This window comes from Bufo gargarizans, chromosome 4, assembly GCF_014858855.1.
Source record: "Bufo gargarizans isolate SCDJY-AF-19 chromosome 4, ASM1485885v1, whole genome shotgun sequence".
In the NCBI taxonomy this organism is placed as follows: Eukaryota; Metazoa; Chordata; class Amphibia; order Anura; family Bufonidae; genus Bufo; species Bufo gargarizans.
Genome location: NC_058083.1, coordinates 394,065,232 through 394,089,454, shown reverse-complemented (window position 1 = coordinate 394,089,454; position 24,223 = coordinate 394,065,232). Strand labels below are relative to the sequence as shown.

General features: G+C 41.9%; 1 protein-coding gene across 4 annotated transcripts in view; it reads right to left on the bottom strand.

The window, feature by feature from the left end:
* The window catches only part of RASGRP3 (RAS guanyl releasing protein 3), a 159,576-nt gene that overhangs the window by 4,836 nt on the left and 130,517 nt on the right, over window positions 1–24,223 (bottom strand). For all 4 annotated transcript variants that reach the window (XM_044291472.1, XM_044291470.1, XM_044291473.1 and 1 more), the window contains 5 exons: window positions 22,737–22,850; window positions 12,137–12,252; window positions 10,555–10,702; window positions 9,489–9,525; window positions 9,137–9,262 (listed from right to left, as the gene is read on the bottom strand). In XM_044291472.1, coding sequence (XP_044147407.1) covers window positions 9,137–9,262; window positions 9,489–9,525; window positions 10,555–10,702; window positions 12,137–12,252; window positions 22,737–22,850 — 541 coding nt within the window. The remainder of the gene's footprint in view (window positions 1–9,136; window positions 9,263–9,488; window positions 9,526–10,554; window positions 10,703–12,136; window positions 12,253–22,736; window positions 22,851–24,223) is intronic.

Sequence of the window (24,223 nt, the reverse complement as noted above, 5' to 3'; positions counted from 1 at the left end):
TCTGAAGTTTACAGAAACACCCCATTTGTGTTTGTAATCAGCTGTATGGGCACACGGCAGTTCTCACAAGGAAAGGAGCAACATATGGTTTTTGGAGATAGCAGATTTTGCTGGAATGGCTTATGGGTGTCATGTCATATTTGAAGGCACACTAAGGTACACCTACAGAAACCCCCCAAAAGTGACTTCATTTTGGAACTGCACCTTCCAAAGAACTTATTGAGGGGTTTACTGACTACTTTTACCTCAGAGGCATTTCATAATATTTAGAAACACTTGGCTGTGAAAATGAAAAATTGTATTTTTTTACAATAAAAAGTTGCTTAAACCCAAATTTTTCCTTTTAGCAGGAGATAACAGGAGGAAATGCAACCATAATTTGTTACCCATTTTCTCCAGAATACAACAACACCCTATATGTGGCCATAAACTGATTTATGAGCAGACGAATTCAAAAGGAAAGGAGCGACATCTGCATTTTCTAACATGGAATTTGCTGAAATAGATTTTAAGGGCCGTAGCTTTTTTTTTTTTTTTGTTGATTGAGCTGTGTGGGGGCTCATTTTTTGCGGGATGGGCTGTAGATTTTAATGGTACAATTTTTGGGTACATATGATTTTTTGATCACTTTTTATTTTTATTTTTTTAAGGTGAAGTGGGCTAATATTGCAATTCTTCCAGTGTTTTTTTGTTTTTATTTTTTATGGGTTTCTTTATGTGGTATATTTAATAAGATCATTTTATTCTGTGACTTGATATGGTTATGGTGATACCAAATTGATATTGTTTTATTTATGTTCTACCACTTTTATATCATAAAATCACTTTTTATTAAACATTTATATTTTTTGCATCACCAAATCGAAGACCCATAAGGGCTCATGCACACGACAGTATGGCTTTTTCAGTGTTTTGCGGTCCTTTGTTTACGGATCCCTTGTTCCGTTTTTTGTTTCCATTGTGTTTCCGTTTTCTTTCCGTTTTTCCGTTCCGTTTTTCCGTATGTCATATACAGTATATAGTAATTACATAGAAAAAAATTGGGCTGGGCATAACATTTTCAATAGATGGTTCAGCAAAAACGGAAGGGATACGGAAGACATATGGATGCATTTCCGTATGTGTTCCATTTTTTTTGCGGACCCATTGACTTGAATGGAGCCAAGCACCGTGATTTGCGGACAAGAAAAGGACATGTTCTATCTTTTCACGGTACAGAAATACGGAAATACTGAAACGGAATGCACACGGAGACACTTCAGTTTTTTTTGCTGAACCATTGAAATAAATGGTTCAGTATAAGTACCGCATACTGAACTAAAAAAAACGGCCACTATACTGAACGCAAAATACTGTCGTGTGCATGAGCCCTAACTTTTAGATTTTTCCATCAATGCATCAATGTAGCTGTGTGAAAGCTTGTATTTTTGCAGGACAGGCTGCAATTTTTACTGGTACAATGTTGGGGTCCATATGACTTTTTGAGCGCTTTTTATTCAATTTTTTAGAAGGTAAAGCAAGCAAAATTGCATTTCTGTCAGTGTTTTTAAAATATTTTTATGGGCTTCTCCATGTGGTATATTTGATATGATAATTTTGATCTGTGGGTTGATACGGTTATGGCGACACCAAATTTGTATTGTTTTTTCATGTTCTACCACTTTTATATCATAAAATCACTTTTTATTAAACATATTATTTTTTTTTGCATCACCAAAATCTAAGACCCATAACGTTTTAACTTTTCCGTCAACATAGTTGTATGAGGGCTTATTTTTTGCGGGATGGGCTGTAGCTTTTATTGGTATAATTTTCGGGATGCAGGTGAGGCAAAAAAAAACTGCAATTACGCAATTGTTTACTTTTTTACAGCGTTTACCATGTGAAATTAGTACCATAGTCATTTTTTAGATCACGGCATTACTGACGCGACAATACCAATTCTGGGTAGTTTATTTGAGGTTTTTTTTATTTTTTAAATCTTTTATAAATGAGCAGATATGGGAAAACTTTATTTATTTTATTTTTCATTTACATTTTTAGATTTTTTTCACATTTATTTATTTTTTTACTTTTTTTTTTTTTTCACCATTTTTTTAAAATCAAGTCCCACTTGGATCTTGAAGATCCAGTGGGGCTGATGGCTGTACTATACATTGCAATGCTCTTGCATTGCAAAGTATAGTACTATTAGGTTTCCTGAAACAATCGGCCGCTGCCATCGCAGAGCAGCAGCCCGATGGTTGAGAGAGGGAGCCCCCTCCCTCTATTAACCCCATGGATACAGCTGACACTCGCTGCTGATGGCGGCGGCTCAGGAACTGCCATCACATTCAAGAGGACCACAGCAGGGGGCAAAGATGAATGCTGAGAATACAGTAAGGGGCAGAGGACATAGGTAGGTATAGTTGTTGCTAGGGACAGGCACATGCGGAGCAAGGCTGTAGAGTTTGAAGGGGGAAAGCAGATATGTTGCAGGCACTGATCGAGGGATAGGGCAGATGGGGGAGGCAAGAGGCATTAGGGCGTGCTTATAATGGCACAGATCAGGAAGAGGGCTAAATGACGGGCACATATTGGGGGCACTGATCAGCTAATGCCTGCATAGTGCAGATCAGAGCCTGAAACTGGCATTTTTACACTTCCGCGATCCTATTGGTTAGTCTGCACAGAGAAGGAGAAGAGGCAGGACGTGGAGCGCCGGGAGTGTGGCTTTGTGGATTCTGACGGCATTGCTCCCACTGGGCTCGGTGATGGGAGGCCAGGTGCCTTCTTAAGGCGGTCGTCCCTAGGTGAGCGTTGGGCTTACCGCGACTTATGTGTTCACAGTACAGGCTGCAGATGACAACACTATTGTCAGTGGCTGACACGTAAAAAAAGCCCACACTGCGTAGCAGGGGCGCCACTAGGTAAAAACATTCAGGACCTAGGCCCTGGATGTTTTGTCCCAGGCCCCGAATGTACTGCCTGCTAATGAAAAAACAGGGAAGACTACTGACCAGGAAGCACAGCAGGTGATCTAGAGGCAGAGCTCAGGGTGGATAAGGACCTGCGATGATGTCACCGTCATGTGATCAGTGCTGGAGGTGTGGAGCTCAGCTGTGAAGAGGAGAACTAGTTGAGAAGACCCTGTGATGGCTTCTGTGACATAAGGAGAGGTAAGTGAAGGGAGATATTCAGTGTGAGAGCCAAAGGAATGCTGGGAGTTGCAGTTCTCCTCTCTTACACCACCTCTGTATGTTAGGGCTGAAGGGAGGGGTGTTATTTACATATGGAGGGATGTTATTTACATGGGACTGTATGTTGGAGGGGCTGAAGGGAGGGGAATGATATTATTTACATGGGACTGCATATTGAAGGGAGGGGAGTGATTTTAGGGGAGTGAGACTGTATGTTGGAGGGGCTGAAGAGAAGGAAGTGATGTAATTTACATGGGATTGTATGTTGGAAGGGCTGAAGGCATGGAAGTGATGTTATTTGCATGGACTGTATGTTGGAGGGGCTGAAGGGAGGGTAGTGATGTTATTTACATGGGTCTTCATATTGAAGGGGCTGAAGAGAGGGAAGTGATGCTATTTACATGGGACTGTATATTGGAGGGGAGTTATTTAGGTCGTGTGACAGCAGTTTAAGTAGCATCCATCACAAGGCCATTTTTATAACCAATTGCAACCTATTTGACTGTTCGTATGGCTGTTTTTTGTTTTTTAATGGCCAGTGAATAGCGGCAGTCAGAACCCAGGACATGTCCTATTTTTCGCTGTGAAATCAATGGGACCATTTTTTACGGCGGTTAAGAGAGGAGTGCACCCGTGTAACAACTGATAAAAAAAAGGGTACAGTGGGGAGAAATGACATTTCAGGAGTTAAAATCATTTAAAAAATACTTCCTTCATCCAACACGCTGCTACACTGACTCCTCATTGGATGCAGCAGTGAGGAGCAAGTGTCCCCGCCTGTGCAAGTGGATGAGGTATGTTATTTTTTTTTGGGGGGGGGAGTCAAAAGAAAATGCTGGGGACCACATTATTAATGCTGGGGACACTATGGAGGACATTATTAATGCTGGGGTCCAATATTGGGAACATTATTAATGTAATGGGCCACTATGTGAAACATTATTAATGCTGGGGGTCACTATGGGGGGCATTATTACTGCTGGGGGCCACTATCGGGGAAATTAATAATGCTGGGGGTCACTATAGGGGACATTATTAATGCTGGGGACCACCATGGGGGACATTATTAATGCTAGGGACCACTATAGGGGACATCATTAATACTGGGGGTCACTGCGAGGGACATTATTAATGCTGATGGCCACTATGGGGAACATTATTAATGCTGGGGGCCACTATGGGGAACATTATGAATGCTGGGGACCACTATGGGGGACATTATTAATGCTGGGGACCACTATGGGGGACATCATTATTATTGGGGGTCACTGTGAGGGACATTATTAATGCTGGTGGCCACTATGGGGAACATTATTAATGCTGGGGGCCACTATGGGGAACATTATGAATGCTGGGGGCATCTATGAGGGAGGTTATCAATGCTGGAGGCCAATATTGGGAACATTAATAATGCTAGGGGCCACTATGGAGGATATTACTACTGCTGGGGGCCAGTATGGGGAACATTATTAATGCTGGGGGCCAATATGGGTGGCATTTCTAATGGTGGGGGCCACTATGGGGAACATTATTAATGCTGGGGGCCACTATGGGCGGCATTTATACTGGTTAGGGCCACTATGGGGAATATTATTAATGCTGGGGGCCACTATGGGGGACATGATTACTGCTGAGAGCCACTATGGGGAACATTATTACTGCTAGGGCCACTATGGGGGACATTATTACTGCTGGGGGCCACTATGGGGAACATTATTTTTGCTGGGTGCCACTATGGGGAACATTATTAATGCTGGGGGCAACTATGGCAGACATTATTACTGCTGGGGGCCACTATGGGGGACATTATTACTGCTGGGGGCCACTGTGGGGGACATTATTTATGCTGGGGGCCACTATGGGGGACATTATGACTGTTGGGGGCCATTATGGGGGACATTTTGTATGCTGGGGCCATTATGGGGGGGGACATTATTACTGCTGGGGGACATTATTTATGCTGAGGGGCACTATTACTGCTGGGGGACATTATTTATGCTGAGGGCCAATATTCGGGCATTATTTACAGTTGGGGCCATTATGGGGGTTGGAATAAGCCAATAAAATGTATCTGTTTTTAACAGCCAGGTAGTAAGAAAATGGACGCACAAAGGGTTAGAAAATGCAACTTTTTTTTTTTACATTTTCGTGTTCATGTAGCCTTATATAGGACTGTATGATGGAGGCGGTTTGGCAGGGAGTGATGTGTCTTACATGGGAGTGTGTGTTGCATGAGGCTGAAGGGAGGGAATTATGTTTTTTACATGGGCCTGTATGTTGGAATGGCTGGGGCATTATAATTTCTGAGGGCACTACAGGAAGGATTATAACTATAAATACTGAGGACATTATCGGGGTCCTGATTGCTACAGGGGGCTCTATAGGAGTGCTTATACATCGACCTTATTACTACTGAGAAGTCTGTAGAGAGCTTTCTTACCACTGGGGGAAAAATAGGGGAGCATTATAAATACTGAAAGCAGTCTTGGGGAGCATTATCACTGTTGGGGGCTCTATAGGGACATTTTAAATCCAGGGGACATTATAGGCGTTCTTATTACTACTGGGGGCTCTATAGGAATGACTTATAGATCCTCCTTATTTCTACTAAGAGCACTATGGGGCCGTATTACTACTGATGGGTCTGTAGAGAGCTTTATTACTACTGGGGGAATGATGGGGGGGGGGCTTATTTCTACTGGGGGCTCTAAAATGTCTTTACTGCTAGTGTGGGCAGGGGGCTTCGACTGGGGCAATATGCATTGGGGCTTGGGCCCCAGATCTTTTGAGACCCTAACAACGACCCTGCTGCGGAGCCATGTGTGACTGTGCATAGTGGATGGCTCGCTCCAGATACATTTGCAGTCTGCTTTTTGCCTCTTGTGCACTGCGAGTTCTGCCTGCTTCTCCCCTTTCTCCTACCTATCTGCTATCTCCTATCTCCATCTCTCCCTCTGAACTCCCCTCCTCTTCCTCTCTTGTGGGCACCCACGTGACGTCCATCGACATCATCGTCACCTTCACCACCACTGACATTAGAGATCTCGGAGTAGGCAGCAACAGCGGGGACCACTCTCCTTGGGCTGATCTGGGTACTGTCGTCAGACCGTTGGGTGGCGGCCGTTGCTACCTCCTCTTCCTCATCCGATGCCAAGAATGACTGCGCATCTGTAAGGTCTGGGAATGGATGGGAAAATAATTCCTCTGACTCGAGTGGAGGGGCTATGGTGGTGGTGGTGGTGTCTTTGGGGGTGCACACAGCAGAGAGTAAGGAGGGTGCAGATACAGAGGATGAGGAGGGTGCAGAAGTGGAAGGCTGAGTGAGCCACTCACCTTCTCCACATAGGCTTCGGCCTGGTGTACCTACCTGACCCCTACCACCCCTGCAGAATGGCCTGCCTCTTCCTCTACCTGTCATTTTCAAAATGACCCTGTACCAAACTCCCTAGAGAAGAGCAGTATTTCTGGAAGCAGGTATATCGCAGGCCTCAATCAGTATTTGGTGGAAGCCGGTATATCAATTCCCTTAATTAGTATTTTGTGGAAGAAGCTGTATCGCAGGCCTCAATCAATATTTTGTGGAAGCAGGTATATCAATCCCCTTAATCAGTATTTTGTGGAAGCAGGTGTATCGCAGGCTTCAATCAATATTTGGTGGAAGCAGGTATATTGCACCCCCTCAATCAGTATTTTGTGGAAGCAGGTGTATCACAGGCCTCAATCAATCTTTGGTGGAAACAGGTATATCAATCCCCTTAATCAGCATTTTGTGGAAGCAGATGTATCGCAGGTATCAATCAATATTTGGTGGAAGCAGGTGTATCAATCCACTTAATCAGTATTTTGTGGAAGCTGGTATATAGAACCCCTTAATCAATATTTGGTGGAATCAGGTATATCGCAACCCTCAATCTGTATTTTGTGGAAGCAGGTATATCAAACCCCTTAATCAGTATTTTGTCGAAGCAGGTGTATCGCAGTCCTCAATCAGTATTTGTTGGAAGCAGGTATATCAATCCCCTTATTCAGTATTTTGTGGAAGCAGGTGTATCGCAGGCCTCAATCAATATTTGGTGGAAGCAGGTATATCGCACCCCTCAATCAGTATTTTGTGGAAGCAGGTATATTGCAGGTCTCAATCAGTATTTGGTGGAAGCTGGTATATCAAACCTCTTAATCAGTATTTTATGTAAGCAGGTGTATTGCAGTCCTCAATCAATTTTTTTTACACCGTTTTTATTTTTTACGGTGTTCAGGGGTTAGGTCATGTGATATTTTTATAGAGCAGGTTCTTACGGATGCGGCGATACCTAATATGTATACTTTTTTGTATTCACACAATACCAGCATTTTTTAAACAAAAAAAATGATGTTTTAGTGTCTCCATATTCTGAGCCATAGTTTATTTTTAATTTTTTGGGCCATTGGCTTAGGTAGGGGCTCATTATTTGTGGGATGAGGTGACGGTTAGATTGGTACTATTTTAGGGGGCATACGCCTTTTTAATCACTTGGTGTTGCATTTTTTATGATGTAAGGTGACAAAAATTGCTTTCTTTTTTACACCGTTTTTATTTTTATTTTTTTATGGTATTTATCGGACAGGGTGGATCATGTGATATATTTATAGAGCCGGTCATTAGGACGCGGTGATACCTAATATGTGTGTGTGGTTTTTTTTCTGTTTTTTATTATAAAATAAGGGGAAAGGGGCATTTTTTTTCTTTTAAACTTTATTAGTTTTATTACTTTATTAATATACTTTTTTTAAACTTTTTTTTTCTTTACTTTATCTCTGATGTTCACTTTTGGGGGTCTGATCCCCTCTGCAATGCATTACAATACATCTGTATTGTAATGCATTCCCTGTTAGTGTATTACACAGAGTAATACACTAACAGGTTGCCTAGGAGACCCAGCCTGAGGCTGGATCTCCTCGGCTCCCGTAGAAGGCAGTTCCAGGTGCCATGTAAGGCATTGGGCAGCCTCTGCACGGTATCGGGCTGCCTTCTGAGACATCGAGTCCCCGCCACAGCAGCACGGGGACTTGATCGGCTCCCTCAAACACAAACCCCTTCTATGCCGCGGTAGCGACATAGAAGGGGTTAATCTGCTGCGATCGCTGATACAGGGGGAGTCACATGACTCCCCTCGACATTGACCCAAATTGATCCTGATTGATTTCAGCAGGCACCCAGTTCCAATCACCGCCCGCCGTGCGGCGGTGTTAGGAAATACACAGGGCATACAGGTACGCCCTCTGTCCTTAAGTATCGGGACATCAGGGTGTACTTGTACGCCCTGTGTCCGTAACAGGTTAATTAACGCAACAGTTCCAAGAAAAATAACTGTTTGTCTACAAATCTTAAATGAGTTGTCCCAGTTACAAAGCAAATAGCATTTATCATGTAGAGAAAGTTAATACAAGGCACTTACTAATGTATTGTGATTGTCCATATTGCCTCCTTTGCTGACTTGATTCATTTTTTATCACATTATACACTGCTGTTTCCAGGGCTTGCGGCCACCATTGCAGCACAGAAATGAGGTGGGAGTTGGTGAGCATGCATGTCTAGGCATGCTCCCATGATCCCGACCCCAAAGAGGCTTTTTCCTATAGTGTGCAAGCATGACCACCACTGCTGGATTACAGGATGGTCATAACCATAGAAATGAGCAGTGTATAATGTGATGGAAAAATTAATCCAGCCAGTAAAGGATGCAATATGGGCAATCACAATACATTAGTAAGTGCCTAGTATTAACTTCCTCTACATAATAAATGCCATTTGCTGAAGTTAGACAACATCTTTAATGCTCTGTTCATGAAACAAGGCATATCACTGTCTATAAAAGTGCCATGCTGGGAGGTGAAGACATTTTTACCTTCTATCCTGTTAATGTCATCGTTTGATATACTTTTTTTCAATGTCTTATGCTGCATTAGATGCACTATACCTGGAGCTATAGATGGGCTGCTGGGAAGGGAACCATGGCTGCTGCCAACAGATGCTGCTCTGGAGAGTTTCCTGCATGCCAGCACAAGGAGATCCTTACATTGTTTATGGCAATTGGCTCCACAGTCTGAAAAGGATGAAACGTTTAAGACTGTAAGTAGTTATTAATCAGAACTTCTACTTATTTATTCCTATGAATCAAATCATCTCTAACTTGCCCCCTCATTTGCTGCTAAGCTCTGAAGGCTATTGTGCATTGTCAATATGGAATGCAATATACCGTTATGTAAGACACAGTTACTTCTGACAGGCTGACAGATCATGGGTGACACTTTGGAGCCCTTGATATTTACCTTTGCATTTGTATCCTTGTTTGATTATACCCCATAGCTGAAATGAAAGATATAGCAGTTTAATAGAAGCAGTAAGGAAAGATGGGTCATAAAGAAGTAGGCAGCAATTGCTATACTAACAAAACAGGATAAACCAACACCCTTTATGACTTCCACAGCTCCAGATCATGTGAATTCTAAATTAAGTCCTTCCAGATTTCTCACTGAGAAATGAATCATAAGTGCAAGTGTTCGGCTAGACTGGTGGAGTCATAGTGTATTAATTATGTCATTTTAGTTAATATTAAGGTCATGATCTATTATTTATCACAAGCACATAATATGGGACAATATTATAGGGGCATCCCCAAAATGATGGTCGTAACATAAAAATATACAGGGCAGCTGAAGCAATAAAATGCAGCTCCGGTACGACTTCCAGTCTAAGAGGTTTAAATTAGGGGGGAAAGAGTGTCTTGCTTGTAAAAGGTTAGGAGAGTTGGAGAGGTTTTTTTAGATGATAAAGCTGGAGGATTGATTTTGCCATGGTGCCCTCCCAGCTTAGTGAATGTCCCGACTATTCTCTAACCACTTTATTGCTCAAACCAGCACCTGGATTTTAATACTTTTGTAATTGAATGCGATTAAAAATTTAGTATAGCCACTTAGTTATTCAATAAAATGTATCTCTATAACACCGACTGCTGTTTTTTTTTTTTCTTATATTTTTGTCCTGCTTACGGAGAAGGCCGCACATGCTCAGTTTCATCTTTCACCTGCCTCCTGAGCTGTGATAGGGAGAGCTGAGACACACCCCCTGAGCTGCAGCAGAAAAGACACTCCCCTGAGCAGCCAGCTTGATATAAATCTAGCAGAACAATGAATGGGGAGATCTCTAGATCCATGTGAGGTACAGGGCTGGTTTTATCTTTCTTAGAAAGAGATTGCCACATACTATATGATGCCTGATTTTAATTTATTTTACATTAATCATGGGATAACACCATCTCTATCCAGAATCCACTGCAATGTTATCTACTAGTGCCTAATTATAAAACATATATACAGCGTAATAAAATGAACATACAAATCCTGCACAATGCTCGCAGAAAGTCGGCTTTCGATATGTCATCTCATGGAAGTTGTGAATAAAGCCTGGTCCCATTTTACAATGAAACTGCGATTTTGCCCTCAAAAAATAAGCCATCATTTCTTCTTTGCTGATTAGACCATCTCTATGGAATAAAATATAAATGCAAGAAAAATGTATAAATAAATTAATATAAACTGATACATAAAATATGTTTCTTCATAGATTTCTAGCTCGTCTGATTCATATAGACTTTAGCATGTTAGTACTGCATAAAACAAACAGAAGTGTGTAAAGATCACAAAGATCGCAACCAACTACAGCGGGTTAAAGGAAATGTTATCTGCCAGTTAAAACCTGATAGCAACACATACTTTTTTCTCATTTGTTTTTATTTTCTGATTACGGCTTTATTTCTTCTATTTCCTGAACATGATAATGGGGGTGGCCATCTTGCCTGAGCTGTTCTTAAAGGCCCATTTACACTGGCTGACCATTGGCCAGATAATCACTAATGAGCTTTTCTCTTCACTATTTACCTGCTCACTGTCGCAAAGCAGAAGTGAGCAGATGTGATTACAACTATGCCATCCCATTCACTTCAATGGGGATGGCTCCTTCCTACTCATTTGAAAAGGAAGCAGCTGTCCCATTGAAGTGAATGGGATGGCTGAGCTGTAATTACACCTGCTCACCGCTCATATAAGCACTGCTTTCTCTTAAAACAGCTGATTGGTGGGGTGGCTGGGTGTAAGACCCCTGCCAATCTGATATTGATGATCTATCCTGTGGATAGGTCATCAATATAAAAAAACAAAAAAACAAACAGACAACCCCTTTAGAGTCTACTTCTTTTCCAGGAACAGTGTCAAATGTGTCCACGGGTTGTGGTATCAAAGCTGAGCCACATTCAAGTGAACCAGATGAGCTGCTATACACATCCCAAGTAATGATGAGCAAATCAATTCTTACAGATCGATTCATCTCATCAGCCAATGTTCTTCTCGTGTGAGGTTGTGTCTAGGACTTGTTGTCCAACCCTGAAAATCTCGCTCCTGCAACGCTGTTTTGGATAGCAGCACAAGAGCAGAGGCTCTGCTTTCATTTCCACAGCAGCAACTCTTCATGTTCTGCTACAAGGAAGTAGCAGATTTAAAGGGCTAGTCAAGATGTCCGGTCCTGACAATCAAATGGCAGGGGGAACGTCCTCAGCTGACGGGACACCCCCTTGCAGATCTAGAACTTTGGTTGATGAAACAAATCGATTAGTAAGAATTGATTTACTCATCTCTAATCCCAAGAGTTTCTGGAAAAAAGCTAACTTTTTTTGTAATTTGATACAACCCCCTTAGCTTAATACATTTTATAATTTTATTTAAAATTGTCTGTTTGGTTTATGTGTTTTTATATTTTGGGTATTTTTAACTTGCACTTGTAATTAAAATTATTACACATTAACACATTTGGAAAATGAAGCTTCTCCTATTGTTTCACCACATCTTACCAAATTTAATCATTTAATGATCCTTTGCCAACAATGATATCATAACAGAATTAAACAAAGTGTGAGCCAACTTACTGATCCTTGTCTAAAACACAGAAGGAGTCCAGAAACGGGAAGTTAGCAGCAATACTTTCAAAGTCTTCTTGAGAAATATAGCCGTCATGATCATGGTCATAATTTCTAAAAACAGACTTTAAAGAATATGTTACGTTTTAACTGTGATCAAGAATATTTTAACAACATTTGGACTTTTGCATTAATTTTTATTGTTCAAATTTATCAAAAATAAAACAAATATACATAATTAAAAATATTATGTGGTGTGTTTTTGCATATACAGCTCTTATGCAAACTATTGTCCCGTGATCATATGATATTATGAGTGCAGGACAATATTCCCACAGGCGGCCCGATGCGCACAGCGTTAAAGTAACCTATGATGCTGTGCGCTCCCCATGCGCACGATGTATGCCGCTCCGGGACATATGGCCCACTCACGGACCGTATCTCTCGAGGGCATACGGTTGTGTGCATGAGCCCTTATACACACAGCCCACCCTCCTTTTCCTCTCTAATGCCAGTAAATGCAGGCCTGCCTGTCCTGTATAATGCACTGGCAGAGGTGCCAGAAAGAAAAGAGCAATGTGAGAGGGGATTTCAGCAGTGGTGGTTGAAGGGAAATGTGACTCCATCTTGTCTTCTCTTACATGTACAGAATTGTTATAATATCTCACCCACGCACTTACATCCCCCCGCTGTGAGTTAGGTTTCCTTATCTGTCCCAGGACAGATTCTGGGAATATCCTAGAACTAGAACAAATGTTCTTGTCTCATTCAGGGTCATTCGGCACAACTGCGTACATTCTTATATGTGATGTATTACATACCATAAAAGGATGTTCCGGTAGTATCTGTGTGACCACCAGCATTATACAATGTGATGAAAAAATGAATCAAGGCAATATGGGCAATCAAAATACATTAGTAAGTGCCTTGTATTAACCTTCGCCAACTGATGCGCGGAAAGCTAACACGCAGTTGACATTTTTGCATACATTTCCAGGTGGTGTAACAGAGGAACTCTACAGTGCAGAGCTGCAAGAAAAGGTGCTTATTTCATGGGAGATTCAAGTATTCATTAAAACAGACAAGTCAGGAGAGCTGACTGGTCTTTTTTATTTTCTCATGTTACTTGTACAGAGGGAATTATACAGGAGTCTTTGACCAAATATTTGTTCCCACTGTCAAATGCAAGAATCATTAGTGATCTTTAAATATACAAGCAATAGACTCAAACACGGAGATTCTAATAATGCACTGCCAACCCTTCATCCTGCACACCGAAGGATTTTGCTTCAGTTATGTGAGATGACTCGAATATTTCAGACATTTATTTTCAGTGTTATAATATAATGTTCTCTGCCGTGCTTTAATAGAGTGTCGGGAACTCAGAGGCTGGTAACACTAAGGCTTTATTTTACAGAATAGAAAACTCTACAGTTAATTACTAAATAATTACAGTTTACGACATCTATGAAATGGAAAATTTCCAATGCACAAAATATTCTTTTATAGGGAGTATAAGAATGAAGAACTAGTGTTTAAGGCATCATGTTGCCCGGCCGTGGCCATATTGCGGCACACATGGGTCCGCAATCTGGAGCTGCGGTGCGCAAAAAAATAGACCATGTTATATTTTTTTGCGGTGCCGGACGGATCACGAACCCATTCAAGTTGATGCATGGAACGGCCGCACAACGGCCGTGTGCACGAGGCCTAAGGCTTATATTAGATGGGCAGATCTTTAAGGCGATTGTCGGGAGGGAAGCATTCCTTCACGGCAATCGCCTGTTCGCTAGCAGAGGAGACTGCTGCTATTCCATGCAGAGATCTCCTCCTCTGTATGGGGACAAGAGTTCGCTAATGCCACTACTCGCCCCCATACTGAATCACTGTTTGCTGGCAGCAGATCATGATTATGCATCCTGAACTTCCACCGGTAAACAATATTTTTTCAACCTGTTGAAAGAGTCCAAATACCCGATGAACGAGCGCTCACCCGTTAATCAGGTAATTGGCGGCAGTATTACACTGACAGATCATCACTAACGAGCGTTGATATGAACGCTCATTAGCAATGATCTGAATGATTACCTATGTAATATAAACATTATGCCTTAGGCTACATGCACACGACCGTGGTGTGTTTTGTGGTCTTCAAATCGCAGATCCGCAAAACACGGATGGCGTCCGTGCGCGTTCCACAATTTGCCTTTAATATAACTGCCTTTTCTTGTCCGCAAAGCGCGGACAAGAATAGGACGTGTTATATTTTTTTGTGGGGCCACGGAACGGAGCAACGGCTGCGGACAGCACACAGAGTGCTGTCGACATCTTTTGCGGCCCCATTGAAGTGAATGGGTCCGCATGCGAGCCACAAAAACAGCGGCTCGGATGCGGACCAAAACAACGGCCTTGTGCATGAGGCCTAATTCACACATCAGTGTTTGGTCAGTGATTTCCATCAGTGATTGTGAGCCAGAACCAGGATTGGAGCCTCCATGGACATAAGGTATAAGGGAAAGATCTGCATCTGTTCTGTGTTTAGAGCCGCACCTGGTTTTGGCTCAGAATCATTGATAAAAATCACTGACCGAACACTAACATGTGAATTATACATTAGACTGCTCCTGTTTTTGGCTCACAATCACTAATGGAAATCCCTGATCAGACACTGACTTGTGAATAAGTCCCAACAAGACAGTCCTGAACCATCTTTAACTTATCATTGGGTAGTTAAAACACCTGTATCTATTACACCTACATGGATGTTCTTTCAGTTACTGACTGTGAGATATATTTCAGAAATAACTGAATTCTGTTTCAGCAAAAAATATTAGTTGTGTAACTGCTTTGCACAACATGGGGAAGTGAATGGGGAGTTTCCTAAAATGGGTTGTCTGAGATAATTAAAAATATCAGACAATTCCTTTAATGTGTTTAAAAAAAAGCATCATATATTCACCCCTTACTCCCGCGCCGTTCTCTGCAGTGCTCCCCTCGTTCTTCCGACTACTGTAACATTTACAGGGATGTGCTTGAATTCTCGCACCTCACCACTGCAGCCAATCACTGCCTCAGCTGTAGACCACTGACAACAGTGATTGGCTGCAGCAGTCATGCGCTATATGTACGGATGTGGCTCAAGGGACCTTAAATGTATTACTTTGCTATGTTGTAAATTGTATAATTACCGCAACATCTCACTTTGGTTAGTAGATAGCAGCAAAGGATAAGATGATAAAAGTCTACATTGGAGGAATACTAATAAACTATTTAGTTTGCAAAGTTGGGAAATAGCTAATTTATGGGCTGCTTTGGAAGTGTGATAGCAAACTGAATATGCAGGTTCGACACTACCATTAGCAAATGACTTATTGCATCACACTCTCCCTGTGTATGGGCAGGAGGTTCCTCTAGAAGCAGGTGAGCAGACAAAGGTTGTTTGATGCTACTGGAAGCCACAAGGGATCATCTCTGCTGAATCTGGAAGGAAATGGACCGGCTCACGGTGGAGACTGGCGACAGCACGAAGGGGAGGTTTGCAGCGACCACTCCAGGAGTGTCGTGTCTCTAGGATCCAGTTCTGGAGTGGACAAGGAAATAAGAAAAGGCACCACGAACCTGCTCAAGGAACTGTAAGTGCGGCTTTGCCACATCACATTGCACCACACTGTTGAAGTGGCATTTGGACATACAATAACGTTCCAAGTACAGTTACATTGCGGTGTACGGGCTGCAAGCTAATGCATAGCCCTAAGGGACTCTTACGCTGACACCTTCCTATAACACTGGCTTCTCATAGGGTGTTATATGCTGTGTAGAGATGAGTGAATTTTTTTAAAAATTGATTCGCCGGTTCGCCTAATTTTTTGGGAAAAATTTGGTTCGATCCGAAACAATTTGTGGCGACTTACATTAAAAAACAGCTATTTGCTGGCTGCTGAGAGCCTTTATAGTAGTGTAGAACACTGTTCCTTGTAGTAACACGCATAGGGAGTCTGCTTTGGTATTGAAATAATACTGTGAGTCCATATGACATGCAGATGACAGGCGTCACTCTTAGAATCACAGCATACTTCACTTATTTGGTCGGTCACGGGGCCAAAATTGACAAAATAACTCAAGTATCAACTCAGCCTTACAGGTCGATATTAGCGTCAAGAAGAAGCACACTCCTTTTACACCCTCGTCAGCTGATTCCTCATAGATGTCTACAGAACCTGTTCTATTAAACGCTTACACAAGTAGAGCCCCCCTACAGAGTGGAGAGGGTGTCAGCAGTAAGTTTGTGTTGATGTCACTGATTCATTTTCCCCATTCTCTGAACCGTCAGGCCTTAAAGCTGCTACACAGACAGGATCTGTTGTGTCTCGTTTTTCCTTCCTTCTGACAGAAACAGAAGAAGTGTCAAATAAATCATAATGTCAGCCAAGCCAAAAGCCAAAATAGTAACCAGTCATGAAATGGGGAGGGTAGAAGCAGCATGAAAAGTCCACAGAGTGGACCTATGACATAGTGGTGAGGTGAAAGCAGCTTGAGGAGACCACAGAGTGGCCCAATGACAGGGTCTTAAGGTGACAGCAGCATGAGGAGACCACAGAGCGGCACAATGACAGGGTCTTAAGGTGACAGCAGCATGAGGAGACCACAGAGCGGCACAATGACAGAGGCTGGAGGTGGCAGCAGCATGAGGAGGCCACAGAATGGCACAATGACAGAGTCTGGAGGTGGCAGCAGCATGAGGAGACCACAGAGTGGCACAACGACAGAGTCTGGAGGTGGTGGCAGCATCAGGAGGCCACAGAGGCAAGGTGACATACTGTGGAGGTGGGCCGCAATACTAGTACCTGCTGAAGATGGTGGAAATCCTGGGTGATCCACGCGTGATTCATCTTGATGCAGTGTCCCACTATGTGCTATATGTGGGCACTTGAAACTGTTGTCAAATGTCATATCAAATGTATTGTGGTATCATGCTGTAATTCCCTTTAACAGGCTGGCAGTGTCATTTACCTTTATTCGCCCCTAGGTGGTGCTTGCACCACTTAGATATATAGCTGAGGGTGTAAAGTTAGTGTGTCCGATGCTAATGAAGAGATGAGGAAGTTAATGGAGGAGGTGGAAATTTGCATTTCCACCAAAATAATTCAAAAAATATTTTAATGCATATAAGTGCAGAGCTTAATGCAGAATACAAGATTTTTTGTCCACCCAAATAATTCAAAACATATTTTAACGCATAAGAGTGCAGCACTTAATGCAGAATACAAGATTTTTTGTCCACCCAAATAATTAAAAAAATATTTTAACGCATATAAGTGCATTGCTTAATGCAGAATGATATCTAGGGGGTAAAATATTGTTACATCTAAAACCTCTAGACCTTCCCTACAGTGTCTGATCCAGCAATCAAGCAACAGAGACAAGATGAAAAAAACAGAAACAGAATTACCACCAAAGATGCTTTTCCCTTCAACTCCAAGGTTCAGAGCCACCACATTATCCTGAATACAACCAGCATCAAAACCGTGAGTGGCTACGATTGTAGCGTAAAGAATTGCATTTGCTATCTATTTAATGCGGTTCTTCTTTCTATATAGTTTTCCAGACTACCCATGCAGTCATTTATATGAATTATAATTTTTTGTGGGACTTATTTTTGAAAGCAAATATAAAAGTTATGTATTAGGCAGGTTAACTCTCCAGTTATAAATATTTGATATAAACCTACACATATATGCATCCAACTATACCTGTGAAATGTTTAATGCAGAATGCAAGATTTTTTGTCCACCAAAATAATTAAAAAAAATATTTTACCGCATATAAGTGCAGCACTTAATGCTGTATACAAGATTTTTTCCACCAAAATAATTCAAATAAGATTTTACAGCATATAAGTGCAGCGCTTAATGCAGAATACAAGATTTTTTGTCCACCGAAATAATTAAAAAAAGATTTTACTGCATATAAGTGCAGCGCTGAACGCTGAATACAATTTTTTTTCCCACCGAAATAAGTTTCAAAAGATTTTACCGCATATAACTGCCACGCTGAACGTTTTTTCTTTTTCTACTGATATATGCCACTAAAGGCTTTACCACATATAACTGGAACAGTAAACGCAGAGTATATTTTTATTTTTCCACGTATATATGCCACCCTTTTCATCAGAGGGTGATAAGGCTGTCAGTGTAAAAAAAAACAACGGCGCCTGAGGCGGAATGATCTGAAGTGAACAGGACGCAGCGGAGGAAGTAGGTCCGCACTGGAAGAGCAAGACGCGGTCCTCGTGCGGTTTCTGTGCTGCAGAGAAATCCCCGTAGTGTCCAGTAAGCAATACCGCAGATAGATGCGGGCTGGTGTGAATTAGTTAGCATTTTTATGCAGGGTTAGTGCATAGTGTATTCACCTGTATTGGTGCACCACTCTTATGGACGCCGTCACGTAAGCGCACAGTGTGTGAAACGTAAATACAAAATTTCACCATGACGTAATTCAGTCCATACCGCAAAAAGGACTTTCCCACTTATAATAATAGCATAGCATAAGAAAAAAGCACCGTGGCACTCACCATTGGTCACAAAGTTGCTGTTTGCAGTTTATTTCTTAGTACACATAGTGGACGCGGACGGAACACAGGTGAATAGATAGGCTACAGCTCTTTTGCGCTGTGTTGCGCTTTGTCAAGCCTCTGTCAGGAGGCTTTCAATGGGCATTAATTCCGGATCCGGCCTTGCGGCAAGTCTTCAGGATTTTTGGCCGGCGCAAAAAGCGCAGCATGCTGCGGTATTTTCTCCGGCCAAAAAACGTTCCGTTCCGGAACTGAAGACATCCTGATGCATCCTGAACGGATTTAACTCCATTCAGAATGCATTAGGATAAAATTGATCAGGATTCCGACGACGGAACTCTATGCCGGAAGAAAAGAACGCAGGTGTGAAAGAGCCCTAAGACATTAGCCTCTAAGGGCTTTTCAACAAAACACTTGCAACCCAATAACAAAAATCTGGAATGACAGAGCTGTCTAATGACTATTTGGATCCCCAAATAATCATTCCCTGCACTTGTAAATCACTTTCCTATCAATGTCTCTAGCGCCTTCTGTCGTCTCTCCCTGCACTAAGATGCTTTGAAATGCTTCCTCCCTATCCTTTCCCTGCACTTATAAATCGTTTTTTCTGTCTTTTTTTTTTCTAAAATGAGGTTTTTTCAATTGCTGTCCCTAGCGACTTCACACGTCTATCCCTGCACTCTAAATGCTGAAGAATGGCAGAATCTAAAATGGCTGCCGTATTTATAGGGCTGTGACATCCCAGGGCTGGCTGCTGATTGGCTGCATGCAAGCATGTCAATATGGGTGATCCCGTCTTCCCAGAGATCCATGCCCCATGTCCTCAGTCCTCACACGTGTAACCACAATTTTAGGAAAATTGTGATTCGTTACCACGATTCGTTGCAAATCAAATTTTTCCTGAAATTCTAAACGAATTCCACTTCGTCAGCTTCGATTCGCTCATCTCTAATGCTGTGAGCTGTAGTAATACCACAGATGGGATTTGCGGGGCACGGAGGAGACCGAGGATGTCAATAACCTTTACAAGGGCGTGCCAAACGGTGAGAGGACGGAGCCTCTAGGTGCTGCACAACGCCCCACTAGCACCTAGAGGCTCATTTGCATATTATAAAAGTCATTATTTAGCAGCAGGCAGGGAGATATAAGTCATACAGGTATGTCCTGCTGACATTAGCACATCGCTAATGTCAGCCAGCTACATAACTATTTTTCTGGTGACAGAAACCCTTTAAAGTTACAAGAGACAGACATACTTTGTCTGTGGATCACAAATAGTATTGCGCAATACTTAGGGTGCACCCCTACGAGGAACTCGTCCAGGAACATACAAGTGCAGCTAGGCTGCTTAATGAACTTTGGGGAAAACATCCCATTTACTAGTTTATTGTTAGAAAGTGTTACATTTACTGTTGGTTTATTCTCTGTGTACCAATGTGTTTTATATATTCTCAGCTTCTTGTTCACTACATTGTTCAGTAAACTCAACTGCTGGGAAAGAACCGTTGTTTGTGTCTGTGTGGCATCGTTCCCTCGGTTTTCTTTCATATATACGAAAAACTAAGACCAGCACCTCCAAAAATGTGAAAAAAAGGCCAAAAGCCCAGGAGAGGCAAGTCTGATAGTGTAGGTCCCATCTGTTAGAAGCCACCTTGTCACTGGTAGATGGGCCTAACAGAATTTTGTTCAAAAATGTGCCCATAGAAATTCTGATATTCATATAGTAAGCATTGAACTAACGCAATTTAGATTTATTCATGTTTCTAGTGTTTGCATGTGTCTTTGCATATGGCAGTGTGCTGCTACTTGTAGTCCTTTTTGCATGTGCTTTATCCATGCATGTCACTGCAGTATTGGAGAATGGAGCTAGAGTAAGGGGTGAGTATCTGATTTTTTTTATTTTAACACATTGTAGGGGTTGTCTGAGGTTTTTATTTTCTGAGACAGCCCCTATTTATTTATTTTGTATCTGATCCACAGGTAGTATAAGGGTGGGTTCAGACATGCAGGAAATCCGCAGCATAATCCAGCAAAGTGAAAACCTTATGTACAAGGGGCATATTTTGTACACACGGAAATTGACCTTTTGGCTTTTAAAATCTGCAGTATGTCAATTGTTTATATGCAGTGTAGTTCCCTACAGACGTTATGGGGCTGATAAAATATGCAGAAAATTCACACCCAAAACTGCATAAAACAGCAATAAATCTGCTATAAATAGTGCTGATTTATGTGTGTTTTTATTCCCTTTCTTATGCTGTTTTCATGTGGATTTTCTGCATTCACCAAATGCAGGGAGGTAGCCCTTGGCCCCATGAATACAATCATATGTGTTTGACAGTCCTCAAACAGCATATTTGCAAAAAATAAAGACTGGCCCCTTTTTTCGCGTCTATAGAAATTTCCTATCCTTGTTGGAAAATGGACAAGAATAGGACATCTATCTTTTTTGGGCCGACGGAACAGACATACTAATGTGGACAGCACACCGTGCACTGTCTGCATTTTTTGTGGCCCCAACGAAATAAATGGTTTCCACACCCGATCTGCAAAAAATGTGGATCGGACGTGGAACAAAAATATGGTCCAGGGCATGAGGCCTTAGGGTGTCACTGCACGCAGCAGATTTTGTTACAGAAGTTTCTGCAACTAAAAATTAATTCCATTCATCTGAAGGGGGTTGTTTTGGCGGCAAGGGCATGGATTCCTGTAAGCCTCAATCACATCAGTCAAAGACATTTTTGCAAGAAAATCACCCACAACTTCCATGCAGAAATCCACAGCACAATTTTTGTAAAACTGCACATGTAGCAGAAAAAGTCTGCCCATGTGGACTTCGCCTAATGCCTCATGTACTGTATACTGTATATGGTGTGTTGTACAGATTTGTAATATTTCTACACTTCCATAATATGGAACTATAGGGACTCCATTTGACTTTCTGCATAAGGCCTTAGGCATGGCTGGATAGTAAAAAGGCAGTGGTGTTCCAGGTCACTGGACCACCGACAATGTTTCCTGAAGTTACCATGCTAGTGAGGTGTGATGAAGGCACCAAGGATGGACTATGATAGGTGATGACCAGTGAGGCATTTGCCCCAAGTGCTAGGACTGAATGGTCTACTGGAAATAGCATCAAGAGTTTAATAATTTAATAATAATAATAATAATAATGGAAATACAAACTATTTTGGTAACAGACTGGTGCATAATAAAGAAGGTTGTTTAAAAGGAGGTTGTTTAGAGGACACTGGCAAAGGAAGGTATAGGTAATTCTATGTGATTAGAGCTATGGTAACAGCTCTTTGTGATTTATACTGGTCTACTTTGGGGTTGTTCCTGTTCTGTCTAGGCATGTAGAAAAAACCTGGTGCATATCTTCACATAACCCCCACTGTGCTTGGGTCTTTTGGTTGGCACTTAAGGGGACATGTCATGTAGGCACATTTTATCGATGCACTAATTTAAAGGGGTTGTCTCACTTCAGCAAATAGCATTTATCATGTACAGAAAGTTAATACAAGGCACTTACTAATGTATTGTTATTACCCATATTGCTTTCTTTGCCTGCTAGATTCATTTTTCCATCAAATTATACACTGCTCGTTTCCATGGTTATGACCACCCTGCAATCCAGAAGCAGTGGTCGTGCATGCACACTATAGGAAAAAATGCCAGCTTCTCTGGTGGCCGGAACCATGGGAGCTCACATAGGCTGGTACTTTTTTTTTTTTATAGTATGCAAGCATGACCACCACTGCTGGATTACAGGGTGGTCTGTAACCATGGAAACGAGCAGTGTATAATGTGATACAAAAATGAATCCAGCCGGCAAAGGAAGCAATATGGACAATCACATTACATTAGTAAGTGCCTTACATTAACTTTCTCTACATGATAAATGCTATTTCCTGAAGTGACACAACCCCTTTAACGGATTTAACTTTTAGTTATAAAATACAAGATCTATAAACATCAAAGAGTCAATCATGCAAAATAACACCTGCAAAACAGCAGCAAAAAGAGAAGTCATCTTACCTCAACTAACTTCCTTATATGTTTGTTAATAATTGTAGGGTCAGGCTTTGGCGTCACCCCAGAAGCCCAGTCAAGTGGTACGTCATGTTTATTGGGAGTTGTAGGGGAAGTTGGCTGTGATTGAATAGATAACCAAGGATAATATTAAAGTTTGGCAGGACATATAAAATAAGAGTTAAAAACTGTTTATTGTAAAAGAATAGTTGTTTTGAGGTTTTCTAGTTTTATTTGACTAAGACCTCATGCACACGGCCGTTGTTTGGGTCCGCATTCGAGCCACCGTTTTGGCGGCTCGGATGCGGACCCATTCACTTCAATGAGACAGCACACTCCGTGTGCTGTCCGCATCCGTGGCTCCATTCAGCGGCCCCGCTAAAAAAATATAACATGTCCTATTCTTGTCTGCACTTTGGCTATAAATAGGCATTTATATTGACGGCCGCCCGTTCAGTTCCGCAAATTGCGGAAGGCACATGGGCGGCTGCCGTTTTTTGCGGACCACAAAAAACGGCACGGTCGTGTGCATGAGGCCTGAAGCTGATGATGAGGTCATTAATATCTGATCGACTGAAGTTCATCACCCTACAAGCCCGACCTTCAGCTGTTTCGGGGAAGCACCAGCAACAAACTGTGTAATGAATATTTACTGCTGTGCTGCTCCCATTCACTTAAAGGGGTTATGCATGATTGATTTAAAAAATGAAACTCGGACATCATGCAGTATATGACTATCCCTTTCTAACAAACCTAGAACCAGTCCTGTAACTCATATGGAACCAGAGATCCCCTTATTCATTGCTTCAATTGCTCTGCTATATTCTCTTCAGACTGGGAGCTTAGGGGGTGTGTCCTTCCTGCTGTAGCCCTTTAGGCCTCATGCACACGAATGTATTTTCTTTCCATGTCCTTTCCATTTTGAATGCGTTTTTATACGGAACTATTCATTTCAATGGGTCCGCAAAAAAATAGAACATTTCTTATTATTGCCCACATTACGCACAAGTATAGTACGGTACTGTTCTATTAGGACCCAGCTGTTCAATGCACACGGACGTCATCCATATTTTTTGCGGATCCGGTTTTTGCAGACCGCAAAATACATACGGTCGTGTGCATGAGGACTTACGTGTAACTGATACAGTTTCTAACCGAAGCTAAAGCTGGTGGCAGTTGCAGATTTTAAACTGAGCACGTGCGACCACCTCAGTGAGGTGGACAAGAAATAAAGAAAAGAACAGAACAGTGGGTCAGGCTATACAAATATATCTCAGTGAATAACTCAGTGGCTATACAACATTTTTCATTACATACAATTACAAAATATTCAGATCCAGGTGCTGGTTTGAAAAATGTAGAATATGTTTCATGGCACAACCCCTTTAGGTAACCACAATGAACAGATCTGTGCAGTTCTGACACCGACTTCCACCGACTTGGAGCTACAAGTTAACAGCTGATTGGTGGGGATGTGAGGTGCCGGACCCCTG